At 43.8% G+C, this 17,160-nt stretch overlaps 1 protein-coding gene across 1 annotated transcript in view; it reads right to left on the bottom strand.

The window, feature by feature from the left end:
* Dnah9 (dynein axonemal heavy chain 9) overlaps positions 1-17,160 on the bottom strand; it is a 354,060-nt gene that overhangs the window by 250,975 nt on the left and 85,925 nt on the right. Inside the window, 7 exon segments of the mRNA XM_052756894.1 lie at positions 2,234-2,394; positions 3,026-3,265; positions 5,477-5,602; positions 7,004-7,156; positions 10,008-10,134; positions 10,762-10,892; positions 14,713-15,583. Of these exon segments, the coding sequence (XP_052612854.1) occupies positions 2,234-2,394; positions 3,026-3,265; positions 5,477-5,602; positions 7,004-7,156; positions 10,008-10,134; positions 10,762-10,892; positions 14,713-15,583 (1,809 nt within the window).

Below are 17,160 nucleotides of genomic sequence, written 5' to 3'. Positions count from 1 at the left end.
AGACCCGAGGAAGGATTATCGCGCATTCACAGCTAACCTGAGCTATATAGTGCATTCAAGGGAGACAGAGTCTTAAAAAGTCCGGACAAAGAGAACAGATGCTAGAATTCCTTTTACCAGCAAGAGTGATACACACACAGATTTCTATACCACGTGGGGGACGTCCTGGCAGCCATCTGACAGTCTCCCCCTGGATCCAGCATGTCCTGAGAGGTCCAGACCAGGCACTCCTTATTACTCAAACCCTTCCAGTCATCATTGTCTTCCTCCTGTGATGGGATCCTCTGTGCTCAGAGGACAGGCACACTCGGTGTCACACTCTGTGTCCTGTACTTGGAAATCCACAGCAAACGGCTTTGAGCCTTACTTGAGTCTAAGGCAGTGTTTCTCAACCTGTGGGTCATGACCCCTTTGGAGGTCACATGTCAGATATCCTGAATATCAGACATTTACAATATGATTCATCACAGTAGCAGAATTATAGTTAGGAAGTAGCAACAGAATAATTTTACGGTTGGAGGTCACCACAACATGAGGAACTGTATTAAAGGGTGGCAGCATTAGGAAGGGTGAGAACCACTGACCTAAGGTCTAGTGCTTTTTTCCCTTGTACTATTTAAATTTTTATCTGTATGTGTTTTAATTCCCCCACTAGAATTGGTATTTAAGAGCAGGACATATTTTAGTTATCTAGAAATGCCAGTAGTCAGCTCAGTGTGTGGCATGAGTTCATTTATGTACTAGGATGAAGGATGGAGAATATGTACTCCTGAAACACTGTGTGGTTAATATATTGTGCACCCCAATAAACTTATCTGGGGGTCAGAGAACAGAACAGCCACTATATTAAACATAGAGGTTAGGCAGTGGTAGCACAGGCCCTTAATCCTAGCATTCCAGAGGCAGAGATCCATCCGGATCTCTGTGAGTTCAAGGTCACACTGGAAACAGAGCCAGGCATGGTGGAACACACCTTTAATCCCAGCACTTGAGATCTCATGTCTTGCTTGGGAAAGACACATGCCTTTAATCCCAGGAAGTGATGACAGGAAGGCATGAGGACCAGGAACTAGAGCCTTTTAAGCTTTTAGGCTTTCAGCAGCAGTTCAGCTGAGATCCATTCGGGTGAGAACTCAGAGGCTTCCAGTTTGAGAAAACAAGATCAGCTGAGAAGTTGGCGAGGTGATGTTAGCTGTGGCTTGTTCTGCTTCTTGGATCTTTCAGAATTCACCCCAATACCTGGCTCCTGTGCTGTGGATATCGCTCTGCATAAATAAAACACTGATTGGCCAGTAGCCAGACAGGAAATATAGGCGGGACTAACAGAGAGGAGAATTGAGGGAATAGGAAGGCAGAGGGGGAAACTGCAGCCGCCGCCAGGACAAGGGAGATGTAAGGTACCAGTAAGCCACGAGCCACGTGGCAAAGTATAGATTAATAGAAATGGGCTGAATATAAGAGTAAGAGCTAGATAATGATAGGCCTGAGCTAATGGCCAAGCAGTTTAAATAATATAAGCATCTGTGTGTTTATTTTATAAGTGGGCTATCAGACTGCTGGGGTTTTGCAGGACCAGGAGAGAAAACTCTCCAGCTACACTCCTGGGTTTGTTTTTATTAATAAGACCATTTAAGATTCATGTTAGAACTCCGAAAGCATCTTAGTGGTTGTGAATATGTTCCTTATAGTTTTGTATTCTCAGAGAGTGAGAGGTAATGAATAGATACGCCAGTGGAGGATACATGTGGCTTTTCAAACGTGAGCGCTTGGGGTTGAACTCAGATCCTCATGTGCATATGGTAAGCACTTTACCAAATGAGACACTTTCCAGACCCAAAACTTTTCATTAGGATTAGTTTCTTATCCTCAGGGGAATATATCATGTGAGGCATGAATTATTCCCCCCATGTTACAGTTCAGAAGACCAAATGTGAGGTCACTTTTGTCATGGTTAAGCGGGTGGGATGTATTCAATCTGGCATTGGAATTCAGGTGCGTATCACTGTCTTAGCAATTCCTTGAGAAAGTTACAGTTCATTGATTTGCTCGGGGGCTTGTTTGAAGAAGACCACCTCGTGTCCTTTCAAGGTTTGTTTTATAATTGCTGTGTTAAGTTTCTCCCCCCGAAGCTATGTGAACAAGCAGACAATTATAGTGACCTTGATCCTGGCTGACCATTGGTTGGCCATGTCAGACACAAGGAGAGCTGTTAGTAACCGGCACCGGCACTTACCTATCGGTCAAAGGCGTGATCACTAGGCGAGGTGTATTTCCCAGGTACTCATAGGAATATAGAAACTGGGCATCACAGATGTTGGCAAAGCAGTGTTTGGCCTCATCATCCCAACGATGGCGCAGCTGTGACAGCCAGAGGAAAGCCTGGGCATTGTCAACCTAACAGAAGAGCAGCAGAGCATGTGGGTGAGTTATAGTGCTTTACAGGTAGGTAGCCCTCTGCTTACAGGCCATGGAAGCCTCGGGGTGGCTTAGGTGTTGTCTAATACATGAGAGGCCAGAATGCTCTGCCCATAGCATAGAAAGCACAGGCAGGTCTGATTACAGATACTTCCCAGCTTGCCCTGGGGCTACATCCCTATAATAAACACATGATAGATAGAAAATACTTTAAATGGAAAATGAATTTGATCCACTTATCCTTCCAAACATCATAACCGCCTTACACAGTGAAAGTATTTTCATTACTTTGTGGCTGGATAAAACCATTTTACATAATGTCCAATTACATGATTGTGTTGAGTAGCTTATGTTATTAATTACACTATAATAAAAGTGCAGTTCCTACTAAATATGTATTGCTTTTCTGCCACCATGAAGTCAAAACACCATGAGCTGACTAATCAAAAATCAAGGACTACCCCTATACTGCTGTGCTGGAAGTTTTGAGAGGCACCAGGAACTACCATGCCCCTCACCTGGGTCATGTGATGACCCAGGGGATGTGTTAGAGTGATCCTGATGGAGATTCTACTTACAAGAGAAATATACCTAGATCTACAGTGCCTACCTTTTGAGCAATCATCTTGGCTACCACATCCCGGGCATGCACATCAATGGTGCATATGGTCATGATCTTCTGCCTGTCCCCCTTGGAGAGCTGGCCAATTAGCATGGTGATAAGGGTTTTGAGTTGGGCCACTTGCTTCTTGTAGTAGTCCTTCATGGCGTTCTCATAGCCTTCCTCCATCCTGGCAAACGCAATGCCCACCTCTGTCGTCCACCAGATCTGAGTGCAGGTCAGAGCTACCTGTGGTACCAAGAACTGCTTAGTCAAGCTGTTACCAGGGCTTGTTTCCAAGCAACCCACTCACGATGCAGCAAGAGTTCAGGATGCAACTGTGTGGGTGACAGGCCCCTTCCCTCCCTCTTCCCTGATCATTGACTAAGGCAACCATATGCTCCAAATCCTCAGAGATGTGAACTAATTACAACACAAACGAGAAGAGCACATTCTGCTCCTGATGATGGATCATGGTCGAGGACAGCCAAAAGGCTGGCTCTGGCTGATGCCTCGATTTCTAGGAATAGCTACAGGCATCATTCACCTCTCACTTCCCAGAGATGGCACCTCTGCCACATGAGGGAGGACCACACACCGACTGAGCACCTCAACGACACTCAGCCTTTGATCCTTTAGCAGCCCAAGTACTCTAATTCAGTAGTCTACATTTGCTTCTTCTTAATATTTCCACCACATCTTTATGTTCTCAAAATCTATAGCCTGAAAATGACTACTTTTGAAGGTCAGGGGAATAAATACCAAGATTCAATGTGGTCATTATGCTTGTGTTTTTCAGAGATTAAAAATAAACATGGACAAAGAGATTTAAATCAATATTTCTTCAGTTGACTGTGCACTTGTACATGGCAAATACAACCTTTTCAGTATCTGTAGTGGAGGATTTAATTGCATTGTTCATCTGTGGACCCATTAGGCTTGGGAGACATTGTGCTAGATGCTATATATTTAATAGTAGGAGGCATCACATTTTTTTTTTAGCTCAAAATTCTTATACAGAACTTGTGCTATGAGGAATGCTGATGGGAATTATTTCTTTCATGAAACAGGAATAGTTGCTGTAAGCAGTCTCATCCATTAGGTTGCCTGTGTTTTCTTATGGGATTGCATCCTACTGGAGTTTGTTGGAGAGAGAGGCCTTCTGTATCGCTGCTTTATCAGACCGCTTGATGGGACTCACCTGTCTCCACAGCCCTATTTCCCCCTTCTCTCTGGGCTCACTCAGTCCTTTCTGCTTTCTTCAGACCTTCCGACCCACTTCCATGTGGCCCGTTTCATGGTACTCTGCTGAAATGGCCTCATTAAGTCACCCAGGGACAGACTTTACCCTTGTTTTGCTTGATCTTGTAGAAGTAACTGAAAATGTGTCACCATTCTTCTGCCACCAACAGCTTGCTTTCATTTCATGATGACTGTAGCCTGGACCTTCCTTTGAAGAAGACTCTGTTCCTTTTCTTTTTTGGCTCCTGCTGCCTGTTTAGGCTCTTGGTAATGCTCAGGGATCTGTGCCATATCCTTTCCTCATACCATCAAATTCCCATAGATACTCTAATTTAATTCTATGGGTCCAACTACAACTATTTGTCTGCAACTCTCAGATAAACCAACCCTAGCACCTACCCTATCACCAGAGGGCAGTAAGAGTTGTACACTGCAGCCAGAGTCATTGAAAGTCTTCATTCATCATTTTAATTGAGACCCTCTTGAGAAACATGGGCAGAATTCAGTTAAAATTTGGGATGATGTGGTCCATGAGAACTGGCTTCCAGTTTCCCAGATGGATTCTATCAGCTGCTTCCTTCTCCCTCCCCTCTTAGCCTTACTGCAGCCATATCTAGCTCTTCTCCATTCCTCAGGGACTTTGTGCTTGTTTTTGCTTCTGAACTTTTGCCTATGCTCTTCCCTACATGGGGTGCTATTTCCCTCCATTATTTAGCTCCCTAACTCCTTCTTCAAATCTTGGCTTAACTAGATCCTCAGAAACATAGTCTCAGACCTCACTAGCAAGTTACATATGCCCAGGGAGCCCTGAGCCTACCCAATGATCACCTTAGGCACAATTACAAGTGACTGGGCTCTACAGGAGGCTGTGAACTCCCATAGGACAGGTTGCCTCATCTCATCTCCTGTCGGTCTTCCCCTCTCACAGTCAGCAAAGAGCTGGCACATACAGTGTAAGGGGACTCCAAGACTTTAAATGTTCACATCTTCCTACAGTCAATGATACAGATCCATAACCCAACTTTTCCAAAGCAATGACTGAACTTAAGTCATAGCTGTCAGTGTTGCTTGGTCTTCTGGCCCTCGCCATGGTCTAGGATTCAAGCCCTTCCCATTGTGAAGCACAGGGGCTCTTCAACCTCAGAAGGCCCACACAGGCTGTTGGAAGAGAAAGACAGATGAGGACAGAGGCCCAGGAAGGTCCAACTGGAAAAGTACCTGAGCTGGGTAATCAAACAGCCACTGTTCCCTGGGCTTCTCCTCATAGGCGGTTACCCCTTCCATCATCTCATGCCTCACCGTGGCTTTCATGTGACGAAGCACGTGGTTCAACCATATCTCAACCTGCAAGAAGAGCTCTGGGTCAGATACCACAAGGCTGAGAAAGTTTGATCGATCCTGTTTTCTTTCACCCAGCCTGAGGGAGTGAAGACAATGGAGCTCCAGCATTGTGTACTGACCAGATGCCAGAAGGCAAGGGCAGACATTTTGCATTTATAATCTGGGATGTGATGAGTGGGAGCTAGGCTTATGTGCTAATGTGGAACCCAGAAAAAATGACAACAGGTGAAGGGATGGTAGAATGCTAATTAGAGCTCAAACAAAGAACCCCAAATCTGGACTGGGGCAGGTTTAATCAAGCTGATTCTCATGGCCTTGTCTACACAGCATAGAGATGTTAGTTGGGTTTGTGTTTCTCAGTTGAATGCTTTGTGGTCTTGGTCTGTTAAAAGAACATATTCTGAATTTAAAACTCAAGGTTGTCAGCCACCCCCATGTAACAAGAGGACTTTGGATTATTTTCTGATAAGAGAATTTCTCCCCAAGCATATGTGGGAATGGTAGAAATTTCTGAAAGACTGTCTTGTTCAGGCCTTGTTCTGCATGGGAATCGAGCCCCAGGGGCAATGCTTGGTTATGTGGCTGTGAATAATGGGCACGGCAGGACTTTACTTCAGTGGTGCTGGAGGACAGGGTGGGGTGTAAGAAAAGAATTGTCCTATGATTCATTTGCCTGCAGTTGGCTGTGGGAGGCCTGGAGGTGTAGTAGGACTTCCTAGAGCAGAGGTATATAGTCAGCTCTCCAAGGAGAAGAACTATGGGAGGAAATGACTGTGGGGTATACTTGCAAAGATGGGAGACATATCAGAAAAGGACATTTCTTCCCAAGGAAGGTGTCTGAGTTCCAGATTTCCCTGTGGGGTGCTTCAGGGGTCGCCATCGTAATATTCTCTGGGCTGCCAATCACCTTACAATCCCCTCACAGCCGACTGCAGTGACTATTTTTTTTGTATGTACACATATGTTATTTTCTGCATGTATGTCTGTACACCACATGTGTACCTAGTGTTTGAGGAGTCCAAAAGTGGGTATTGAATCCCCTGGGACTGGAGTTACAGATGGTTGTAAGCCATCATCTGGTTGCTGGGAATCGAACTCAGGATCTCTGAAAGAGCAGCCAGTGCTCCTAACCACTGAGCCATCTCTCCAGCCCTGCAGTGACTGTTTATATGCACTTTATTTCTCCCAGCACCAGTCTCTACTGAACAAGGAAATAGAAATGTAGACATACGTTTTCCTCAGAGAGAGGAAGGCACCAGAGGCAGCTCCAGTGTGGACCACAGGCAAGGAAAGCTGCTCCTTCAGGTCTCAAGCTCTGGCCTGAGGGAAACTGACTTTCACTGAATTTGGTTTGGATGGGAAGGGATGGGGGAGGTGTGAGGAGGGGAACGGAGTGTCACTTACCTGCCCACTGCAGTCACAGGGCTCACTGAAGGCCACATATTCCTCTTCTTTGCTGTACATGCCAAGGCTTGTCTTGGTTGGGTTCTTACTGGCATCTAACTGGAACTGCATTTTGGCCATGTTGTCAAAGAGCTTGGAAAGATGACGTTGAACCTGAGAAAGGAAACCATGGCAAAGGATTCAAGAGGATGCACAGGGAGCTGATCATAGTTGTCTATGGCCTGCCAGGGAACAACTCTTGCATAAGATAGGAGGGTGAATGCCAAGCCTGTGGAGGGAAAGGTACAGCAATCATGGAGTTATGAAGATAGGAACCATGTGAAGTGGATAGACGTGGCTAAAGGAATAAAGATATTGGTGGGAACTGTGCCACCATTGTCATTCTGCCATTGGAGCCAGTGTCCTCTCCTGCAACCAAACAGGAGCAAATGGGTTTCACCATTGGAGCCAGTGTCCTCTCCTGCAACTAAACAGGAATGAGAGCATGTAAGAATGCTGATAAGTTTCAGGTTTTGAAAAGAGAAATAACTATCTCTTGGTTTTGCTTTCATTTCAACAAAAGAAACACAAGCTCTGTAGACCATAAGATGAAAGATGGGTTGGTAGAGAACCTAAGGTAGCAACTCAAAGTCAATTCACAACAGTGTTAACAGCACTCACGGGTTCAACTGACACAAAGAGCTAAGTGCAGTGAGCAAGGCCTGAAGAATGCCAAGGAAACGGACCAAGAGCTATGTCTACTCAAAGAGAAGAGGGGGCCTGCAGCCAAAGGCAACCGACCTCAGTTTACAGATGTGTGATGAACCCAGTGGGGGCAGGGCAGATCAATGCAATAGAAATTCTCTAAAACAGAGTGGGAGAAAACTGTCAAGATGACAGAAGCCATGGTTTCCAGGACAGGGAAGACTCCAAATGTCACAGAAAAATAACAAAATAAAGCAAATACATAAGCAAAGACATATTTTAAGCATTATAAATACAAATTTTGATTTCTACAGACATAAAGATGAAATAACTGTCATAATGACTTATAAATCAGTCTATTCAGTCACTCACACAGAGGTGGGGTTAGAAAATGTCTTTACTGTGCTTCATTCCCTAGGGTGGGGTGGATTATTTAAAGATTTACTAGAACCTAATGAGAAGCAAATTGAAAGAAATACTTAAGAATGAGTACTGTGGGTACCAAAGGTATAGAATGAATGGAGGTGGTGATCTGACCCCTTCTACACACGGAATTAGTACAACTCTAAACAAAATGCTGATATGATATGTAGTTCAACTCCACTGTGCCTGGGCCACTTGGGAAATGATTCAGTCGACAGGATAAAAACAGAAGGACCACAAATGCAAAGGTGATGTCTTTTTAATACTTGACTCTTCTTAACAAGCAGAGTCAGACCTGCTGGAGCTGCTTCTTGGCTCTGTTGGAGAAGCGCTCATCCATGGCTCGTGGTGATGCCAAGGGGACAGTTCCTGTGCAGTGAAGCGTTGTAGTGCTAACAAGGCTTCTGTGTGTTTACTCTTTCAGCCAGAATTCTCTAGGAAAAGCTCTAGATCTACAAAACAGGTCTCCAAAACACAAAGTTACCTAATGCCACTTCATTTGATTGGAAAATAATAGTTATCTAATGGCCAGACTATGACATATCAGCATAGAGCATGATGCAAATGTTGAAATGGAGAGCTCGGATTAATATGAAATGATTTCTAAGATACAAAACTAAGTTAAGAAGGAGGAGGAGGAGGATAAGAAGGAGGGGGAGAAGGAAAAGAAGAAGGCACAAAACCAATACCACATGCCTGCAATCTCAGTAGCACAGAGGCAGGAGGATCACAAGTTTAAGGTCAGCTTGGGTTACACCGAAGACGCTGCTACCCCCATAAAGACAAAGTTCAAGCAGGTACTGCAGACTGCTGCCTTTTGTGTGAGAAAGAAGCGGTGATGAGGGACCATATCTGACTGGATACAATGTGCACCTGCCTATTTGCACAAAGATGAACACAGGAAAGGTAAATCAGGATCTAATGAAACTGCCTATCTATGGGGAGGAGGGAGGGTAAATAGTGATGGTGGGAGATAAACAGAGAAAAAAGGGACACTCTCAGAGATACATATCTTCTGACATGGTTTGGCTCTTGGAATCAAATTAGTGTTCTACATATTAAAAAACAAAAATAAAGAGTTTAGATGATTAAAAAAATACCCTAAATCAGAAAAAAACAAACAAATCCCTTCATACTTCAAAGAAATGACCAAGTCACACAGAAGGGAGGAAAGGAATTCAGCCAAGTGACTTGTCAGTCAGTCCAATGTTTGGGTCTGGTTTGACACTTCAACACATCTATATAACAAATATGATCAGGCCAGGATGATTGGTACATCTATCATATCAAACAATTGGTTCTTTCTTGTGTTGGGATTATTGAAATTCTATTAGCTTTCTTGACTTATGCAAACTGTGGTATACTATAGTTATTTTGCTGTTTTATAAAAATTTACAAGTTATCCATCATGCCACATTCACTACCCATCACGCACTAGCCATCCCCTCCACCTCTCTGGTAATCACTGTCCTCTCTACTTCTGTGAGATCAACTTCAGCTTCCACATGTGGCATTTGTCTTTCTGTGACTGACTTATCTCATGTCACATCATGTCCTCCAGCTCCATGCATGCCATCCTGCCAGTGACAGAATATCACACTTCTTTATATAGCTGTCACTGTGGACCACAATTGGCTAGATATCTCTTGAGAATCAGATCAAAGGTATTCCTGATAAAGGCTTAACTTTATGCTCCTTTGCCTCTCTGCTTCTGTTTCAGATGCTGGGAAAGGGGGTGGTGTGTGGTGTGTGTGTGTGTGTGTGTGTGTGTGTGTAGAAAGGGAGCAGAGATACCTAAGGCAACATGGGTCTGAAATGCTTGTCTCCTCTCTGAGAGTATGCTCCTGTTGGGTGTGCCCCACCCCTTTGGATGATTTTAAATCTGCCACTGGCTTACCTGTTGTGGGGCTGTGCCATTGGAAAGGATGTCTAGCAGGTCAGAGGAGGATAAGAAGTAAAACCGAGGGAAGGCAAGCCTCTTGGTGTCTAGGTACTCTGCTAGGGCTTTCTCACACAGGCACAACCTGAAGGCACAGAACACAGGTTCTCCTAGTTTAGTATAATTAGTATAACTTGGCCCCAAGTTACACACACATTACCTAAACACAAACACAGCCAGCCCTCAGTGTCTGTGAACTCCTCATCTGAGGGTCCAACAACCTATGGATTGATATTTGGGAAAATTTTTCACATGTTTTGAACACACACAAACATTTTTCGTCATTAATCCATAAATAATACAACATAACCATTTACAAAGCATTTGTATTGAGTTAGGTATTGTAGATAAGCTAGAGGGGATGTATAAGCCATGGGAGGGTTACAGAGGTTATGTGCAACACTTGTAGCTGCAGACTTCTGTATATCTGCAGGTTGTCTTATAAGCAATTCTGAGTAGAAACTGAAGGATGACTGTATTTGCAATATGTAGGATATTTTCAGATTTAAGAACAATGGATTCCTAGGAATATTTGCAAACAGACATATCTATTTACATCTGCCTCAAACTTCCTAATGATATCACACCCTATATTACCCAAACTCATGGGGAAAGCAAGGGCCAAGCATGCTCTCATTGGCATTTAATAAAGGTGAGAGGCAGAGAAGGGAAGTTTGTACCCTCCCCACAGCAGGCTGGCAAGCCAACTCACCTGCTCTGAATATCCTCCAGCTTGTCATAGAGACCTGGCTTATTCGTGGCTTCCACCACATTCGGGGTTTTCTGAGCATCATCTGCCAGCTTTCTGAAGTCAGAGTCAATGCCTTCAAATCTCTTAGAGTCCTACAGATGAAACAAACAGAAAGTAATAATCAATATTTGTCTCAGATTGGCCCTTGCAGTCATTTGAGGGCAAAAGTCACTAATCCCAAGAAGAGACTTGGGCAAGGAAGAGCAGCATTTGGACATCATCTTGGAATCCTTTTTCTTTTGTTTATGCAGGTGATCTGCTGAGCAATGTTTTCTGTATTAGAAGCTAAAGTATTTAAAAGACAATTTAAAATTATTTAATTCATTTAAAAAGTACAGGAGCCAGGCTGTGGTGGCGCACACCTTTAATCCCAGCACTTGGGAGGCAGAGGCAGGATTTCTTTGAGTTCGAGGCCAGCCTGGTCTACAGAGCGAGATCCACCAAAACTACACAGAGAAACCTTGTCTCTAAAAAACCAACCAACCAACAAACAAACAAATAAATAAATAAAAATAAATAAATAAATAAAAAGTACAGGAGACTTTAGGAAGGAGGAAGAAAGGTAAATACAGAAGGAGGGTAAAATACCAGTAAGCATGTTTCAAAGAGTCATAAGAAATAATAATTTTTTTTTTTGGTTTTTTTTTTTTTGGTTTTTCAAGACAGGGTTTCTCTGTGTAGCTTTGCGCCTTTCCTGGAACTCACTTGGTAGCCCAGGCTGGCCTCGAACTCACAGAGATCCGCCTGGCTCTGTCTCCCGAGTACTGGGATTAAAGGCGTGCGCCACCACCATCCGGCAGAAATAATAATTTAACTATCTACTCATAAATACCTACAATACATACAAGTCTCTGTGTAAATACACATAGACAGTTTAAGTGAAAATTTTCCATATGAGCTGACAATGCTCTTCCCAGAAGCCACAGACTAACAAAACCCGCAATACCAGGCATGAGAAGTCCTCTTTTGAGTAGGTCAGGATTGTCCAAGAAACTCCAAAAACATTACAGTCATTGTTGATGCGCTATTTGCCCCCTCCCCAACCAGAGGTAGAAGATAAATCCTTATTGCTAAAGACACCATGAACTTCAGATACAGGGCACTTAAGTGAATCTGGCCTGAAAGCTTCCTCCTGGAGTACTAGCCTTCATGATAAGAGAAGGTGCCACATAATTTCCCAAGGGTGGGAAGAAATCAACAATCCTACCAAGTGATGACACCTCTGAGCTACAACAGCAACCAGCATGGTACCACAGTCTAAGGGTCCAGTAGTGCCAAGAATACCTTGGCAGTAACCAACAGCTCCCTAATTGGACTGGAGACCCATTCAACAAGAAGGAAACCGTGTATGGTAGGTACTAGGACCTAGTCAGCTACTCAGGGCTGATAAAGTCATGGATCTCAGAGGAGAACCTACAACCACCACGCTACTAAACCAACATAATCCATCACTTCATTCTGATAATTATCCTTATACCACTGATAAGTGTTGTCCTCACCTCTCATCAAGGAAACTTTTCTTTGCAACAGATGGAGACCATTATAGAAAGTCACAACTGATCAAATGGAAATTTGTGGAGCCCAGGCCCAGTGGTTACATCATCAGCACAGTACCTACAGCTCTGGGATTATTGTGAAAGACGGGGGGTGAAAAGAACCAGAGGAACAGGAGGTTTGCTCTGAGGCTTCAAAATAGAAATTAAAATGTAGTAATAATAAACCTATCAGCTTAGCATAATACTATGTTTTTAATCTAAAAATAATTTACAAAAACAATCCCAAACCACTACAATAAAAACGGGAGTAGTATCCTTCTGCTTTCCTTTCCACCTTCCAATTCCTGTACTGAGTGAATTAACAGAACTCATCAATGTTCCCACATCTGCTTCTGCATCTGAATTACTTTGGTCTTACAGGCCATGCAGCATCATAGAAAGCTCATGTGTGCTCATGCTAGAACAAAAGTCAAAAAGTCAAATGACACACATGATTACTAAGGTAGTGTTGACTCTGTAGACCCCTAATGAAGTCTCAGAGACTCCGTACTCTTACTCCAACTGTCCAATAAATGATTCCTAAGTCAAGGAGACAGTAGATTGAATGTTTTTTTTCTAGCTCTATGAAAATATTTGTATGAACGAAGTTTTTTCTCAAATGTACTGCTATGCTCTCAAATATATTTAATGCCATCATTCTCACTGTGCTGCTAAAATGATCAAGAAACTAATAGGATTTTAGCCTAAATGTAGCACCTGGTGAGAACATATGGTGTTATTATAAACAGTAATCATGATGTTATATGCTGCATGCATTGTTTTCATGGACTTTCCAGAGTGGGTGCCAGTGCCTGTCCTAATTTACATATGAGGACATCAAGGTTTGAAGACATTAAGTAAATAACTTGCCCAACATGGGAGAATAAAGAAGCCTAGGGCTTCTGCCCTACCCTCTGTAACCAACACCCTTCACCCAAGGTGATCAAAAGACAGGAGACGTGGGTAAAACACTTTCTAACCCCCTCTCAATGAGGTGTTTTGCTTTGACTGAAAATGAAGTGGCATCAAGGTGACAGAAGTGTAGTCATACCTGGCATGAATGTTCAAATGAAAAGAGCCAATCAGAAAACTGTAATTACTCTGGGAGTAATTACGTAAAAAACTAGCTGTCTACATGCATAAAAGTTGGGAAATAGTCATAATGGATGAAAATAGTTACTAGTTTGGGTGTAATGAGACTGAACTCCTTTCTGTTATGCTCTTAATAGGAAGGAAACGCAGGCATTTACATGCTGTCTGCACAAACCTGCAGCGCTATCCAGGGACTAAAATCCTTTCCTGTTTTTCATAAGAGGTTCTTAAACGTCCCCTTAAAGTCCTCCCCGGAGTCTCCACCTATGTCCTCACCCCTTCTAATTAAGCCTATTCTTCTTCAATTGCTGGTATTTATGATAAATAAAGTCTGGTGCTGGCTTCATTACAACTGCCATACAGAACTGTTCCCTGATACTTGCTGCTGGGAATGTCAACCATTAGGCCACCGTATTGTACTAGCATGCTTGTGCAGGATGTGCTGGAGAACTGCAATGTTGAGTGGCATGTGCTTTAAGTTCTTAACAAGGCCTGGACAACTGGTGACATTTCATAATCAAGCTAATTTGTCAGCAAAGAACTGGCTGTACTGAATGGATACAGAAGAAGTCTAGGGCAAAAAAGAAGGAATTACAGTCCACTGAGATAGGGTTGGTTAATGTCACATTAATTAGGGCTAATGAGAAGGGGCCGGAATTGGGGAAGGTGATAATGGAAGCTTATATTTTAGGGAAATCTGCTGTTAGTCTTCAGAAGAAAACTGGTATCTGATATGCTAGTACTGATTAAAGGTTTGCAGCATGGCTCCCTGCCTGGGGAGAATGACCTTGAACTTGCCTGGCAACAAGACTTAGTTTCTTTGAGTATGTGTGATATAAGACCTATGAAGTGGCCCTTAAGGAGCTATTCCCAAGACACAGCAGCTGGAATCTTCTATTTCTTTTCTCACATGTAGTTGAAAAAAAAAAAAAGCAAGTCACTCCTTTCTATATGTAGAGGCAAACTGGTTGCAAACATGTTTGCTTGTTTGTTTGTTTTTTGGTTTTTTGAGACAGGGTTTCTCTGTGTAGTTTTGGTGCCTTTCACTCTGTAGACCAGGCAGGCCTTGAACTCACAGAGATCTGTCTGGCTGTGCCTCCCAAGTGCTGGGATTAAAGGTGTGTGCCACCAAACCTGTTATCACTTTTTTTTTTGGTGCGGCAAGTCAGTGCATGTAGGAGGTACCCTGAGGTGCAGAGAAGGAACCTTAACACTGTAGGGGTGGGGTGGTCTTCCTTTCACCTGGACCAGAGACTAGGTAGCATAGGATTCCCTGAGCAGTTACCTGTGGTAGCTGAGACCGGATGTCTTCAGAGCCAATGAATATGCTCTCTAGGTGAGACCAGGTCCGCTGGACCTCAAACCAGATAGAGATGACTGAGTCAGCCGTGGACAGCTTCTTCTGCCAACTTGACACTTCTTCTAGGAAGAAAGCAATGTGCTTGGACATCATCAGGTTCTGAAGCTGTACTTGGTTGTCCTCCAGAACCTCGATGAGGTCCTCGTCTGACTGCAGCAAGGGTATGTGTGTTCGTGTGTGGGGCTCATACTGGAATTCCATGCTGGCCCAGGTGGTCTGCAGTTCCTTTAAGGTCTTCTCCATACCCATCTCTTTCACAGCTCTGTCCACAATACCCCGGACCTCATCCTCGAAGTGGTGAAGCTGGAGCTGCAGGAGGTGAGCTAGGGTGGTGTCCTGATCCATGGTGAAACTCACACCTGTGGCCTGCATCAGCTGCCTCCAGTGCCGCTCCCGGATGGCAGGATTCTGCAGCTCGGCTACGGCCCTCAGGGAGGTCAGAGTATTCAACACTGTACTTTCCAGGCCTTTGAATGCATCCCAGGCTCTGAGCTCCTTATCTAGGTTCCGGATGTGCCGGGTGAATTGCTTGCACTCCAAGTCCATGGCTTCCACACTGATATTCCTCCAGCTGGTGGCCTCCCAGGCATGGATACTGGAGGTCACCATTCTGATGGTGTCCCAGAGCTCCTTAAGATGGCAGGCCTCCTTCCTGCACTGCCTCAAATGTTTATAGTCAGGAACATTGACCTCAAACAAATCCGCTGACTTGGAGATGGTGGCCATGGTAGATTCCATGTGCTGGATCTCTGTGTGCCAGACATCCAGCATTTGATATGGGCTGACACTATCAAACCTAGAAAGCACAACATATTCTCTTGGTAAGTATAACACACAGGGTTCAACTAGAACCACTAAGGTAGAATCAGCTGAAATGTTTAGTATCTCAGAGAAGAGGAAAAGCTTCTAACACAGCATCTCATCCTGGATGAATGGGGTGGGGGTGACCACTAGATGGAAGAGCTATTCAAGAACATCAGAGAAGACGCAGAGTATAGTGACACATGACTCTAATCCTCACACTTGGAAGATGGAGGAAGGAAGATCTTGGGCTTGACATCAGTGTGGACTCTGCAGTGAGACCCTGTCTCAAAAGACACAACAATCATAAAAGAGCAATGTCATGCTTAGACCTTTTACCAAATCCAAGAAGATAACAATAGACCTGTCATCTTGTACATCTCCAAACTTATCCATGGGGCTCCCATTAGACTGCTCTGCCTTTGTCCCTTGTGAGGCTAGTGGTCTCAGCCTTGGCTGCATGTTAGGACTTTCTGGAAGCTGCAAGTTTTCTATGCACAAACATCTCCCCAATCCCTTAAATCAGTGTCCTCTTTAGGGTTACTACTGTTATAATGAAACACCATGACCAAAATCAACTTGGAGAGGAAAGGGTTTATTTGGCTTACACTTCCACATCATAGTCTATCACTGAAGGAAGCCAAGACTGGAGCTCAAGCAGGGCCAGAACCTGGAGACAGGAGCTGATGCAGAGGCCATGGATATTGCTCAGTGGCTTGCTCCTCCTGGCTTGCTAAGCCTGCTTTCTAATAGAACCCAGAAGCAAAAACCCAGGGATGGCACCACTCACAATGGGTTGGGCCCTCCCCCATCAATTATTAATTAATAAAATGCTCTACAGGCTTGCTTACAGCCCGATCTTCTGGAACATTTTCTCAGTTAAGGCTCACTCCTTTCTGATGACGATAGCTTGTGTCAAATTGACATTAATCCAGACAGCACAAATGAACCCTTGTCAACTTGACGCATAAACACATCACGGTTAGGCCACGAGCTTCCCTTTATTGTTGAACCCCAAGATCACACATTAATAAAGGCACTGTAATAGAAAACATTTTACAAACTTAAAAAGTCCCACAACCTGACAAATTCAAATACTTTAAAAGTTCTCTTTAAAAATATTCAGTCTTGTTGGGTGGTGGTGGCATATGCCTTTAATCCCAGCATTCAGGAGGCAGAGGCAGGAGGTTCTCTGTGAGTTCGAAGTCAGCCTGGTCTACCAAGGGAATTTCAGGACAACCAGGGCTATTACACAGAGAAACGCTGTCTCAAACAATCAAACAAACAAACAAACAAACAACCCTAAAAACAGTCTTTTTTAAAGAGTCTCTGTAAAACTCTAAAATATTCTTTTTCAACATTCTAAGTCTCCCAACTGTGGGCTCCAGTAATATAAAAAAATACTTTCTTACTTCAAAAGGGAGGTCACAATCATATCAAAGCAAAACCAGTATCCAGTGTCTGGAATCCACCACAATCTTTTGGGCTCCTCTAAGAGGTTGGGTCATTTCTCTGGCTCTGCCCTCTGCATTACATACAACTTGTCTTCTAGGCTCTGGCTGGCTCCATGCC

The sequence above is a fragment of the Peromyscus californicus genome, unplaced genomic scaffold (assembly GCF_007827085.1).
Source record: "Peromyscus californicus insignis strain IS unplaced genomic scaffold, ASM782708v3 Scaffold_3__1_contigs__length_106647218, whole genome shotgun sequence".
Taxonomy (NCBI): domain Eukaryota; kingdom Metazoa; phylum Chordata; class Mammalia; order Rodentia; family Cricetidae; genus Peromyscus; species Peromyscus californicus.
Note: the sequence above shows the minus strand (reverse complement) of the source record. Positions and strands in the feature narration are given on the sequence as shown.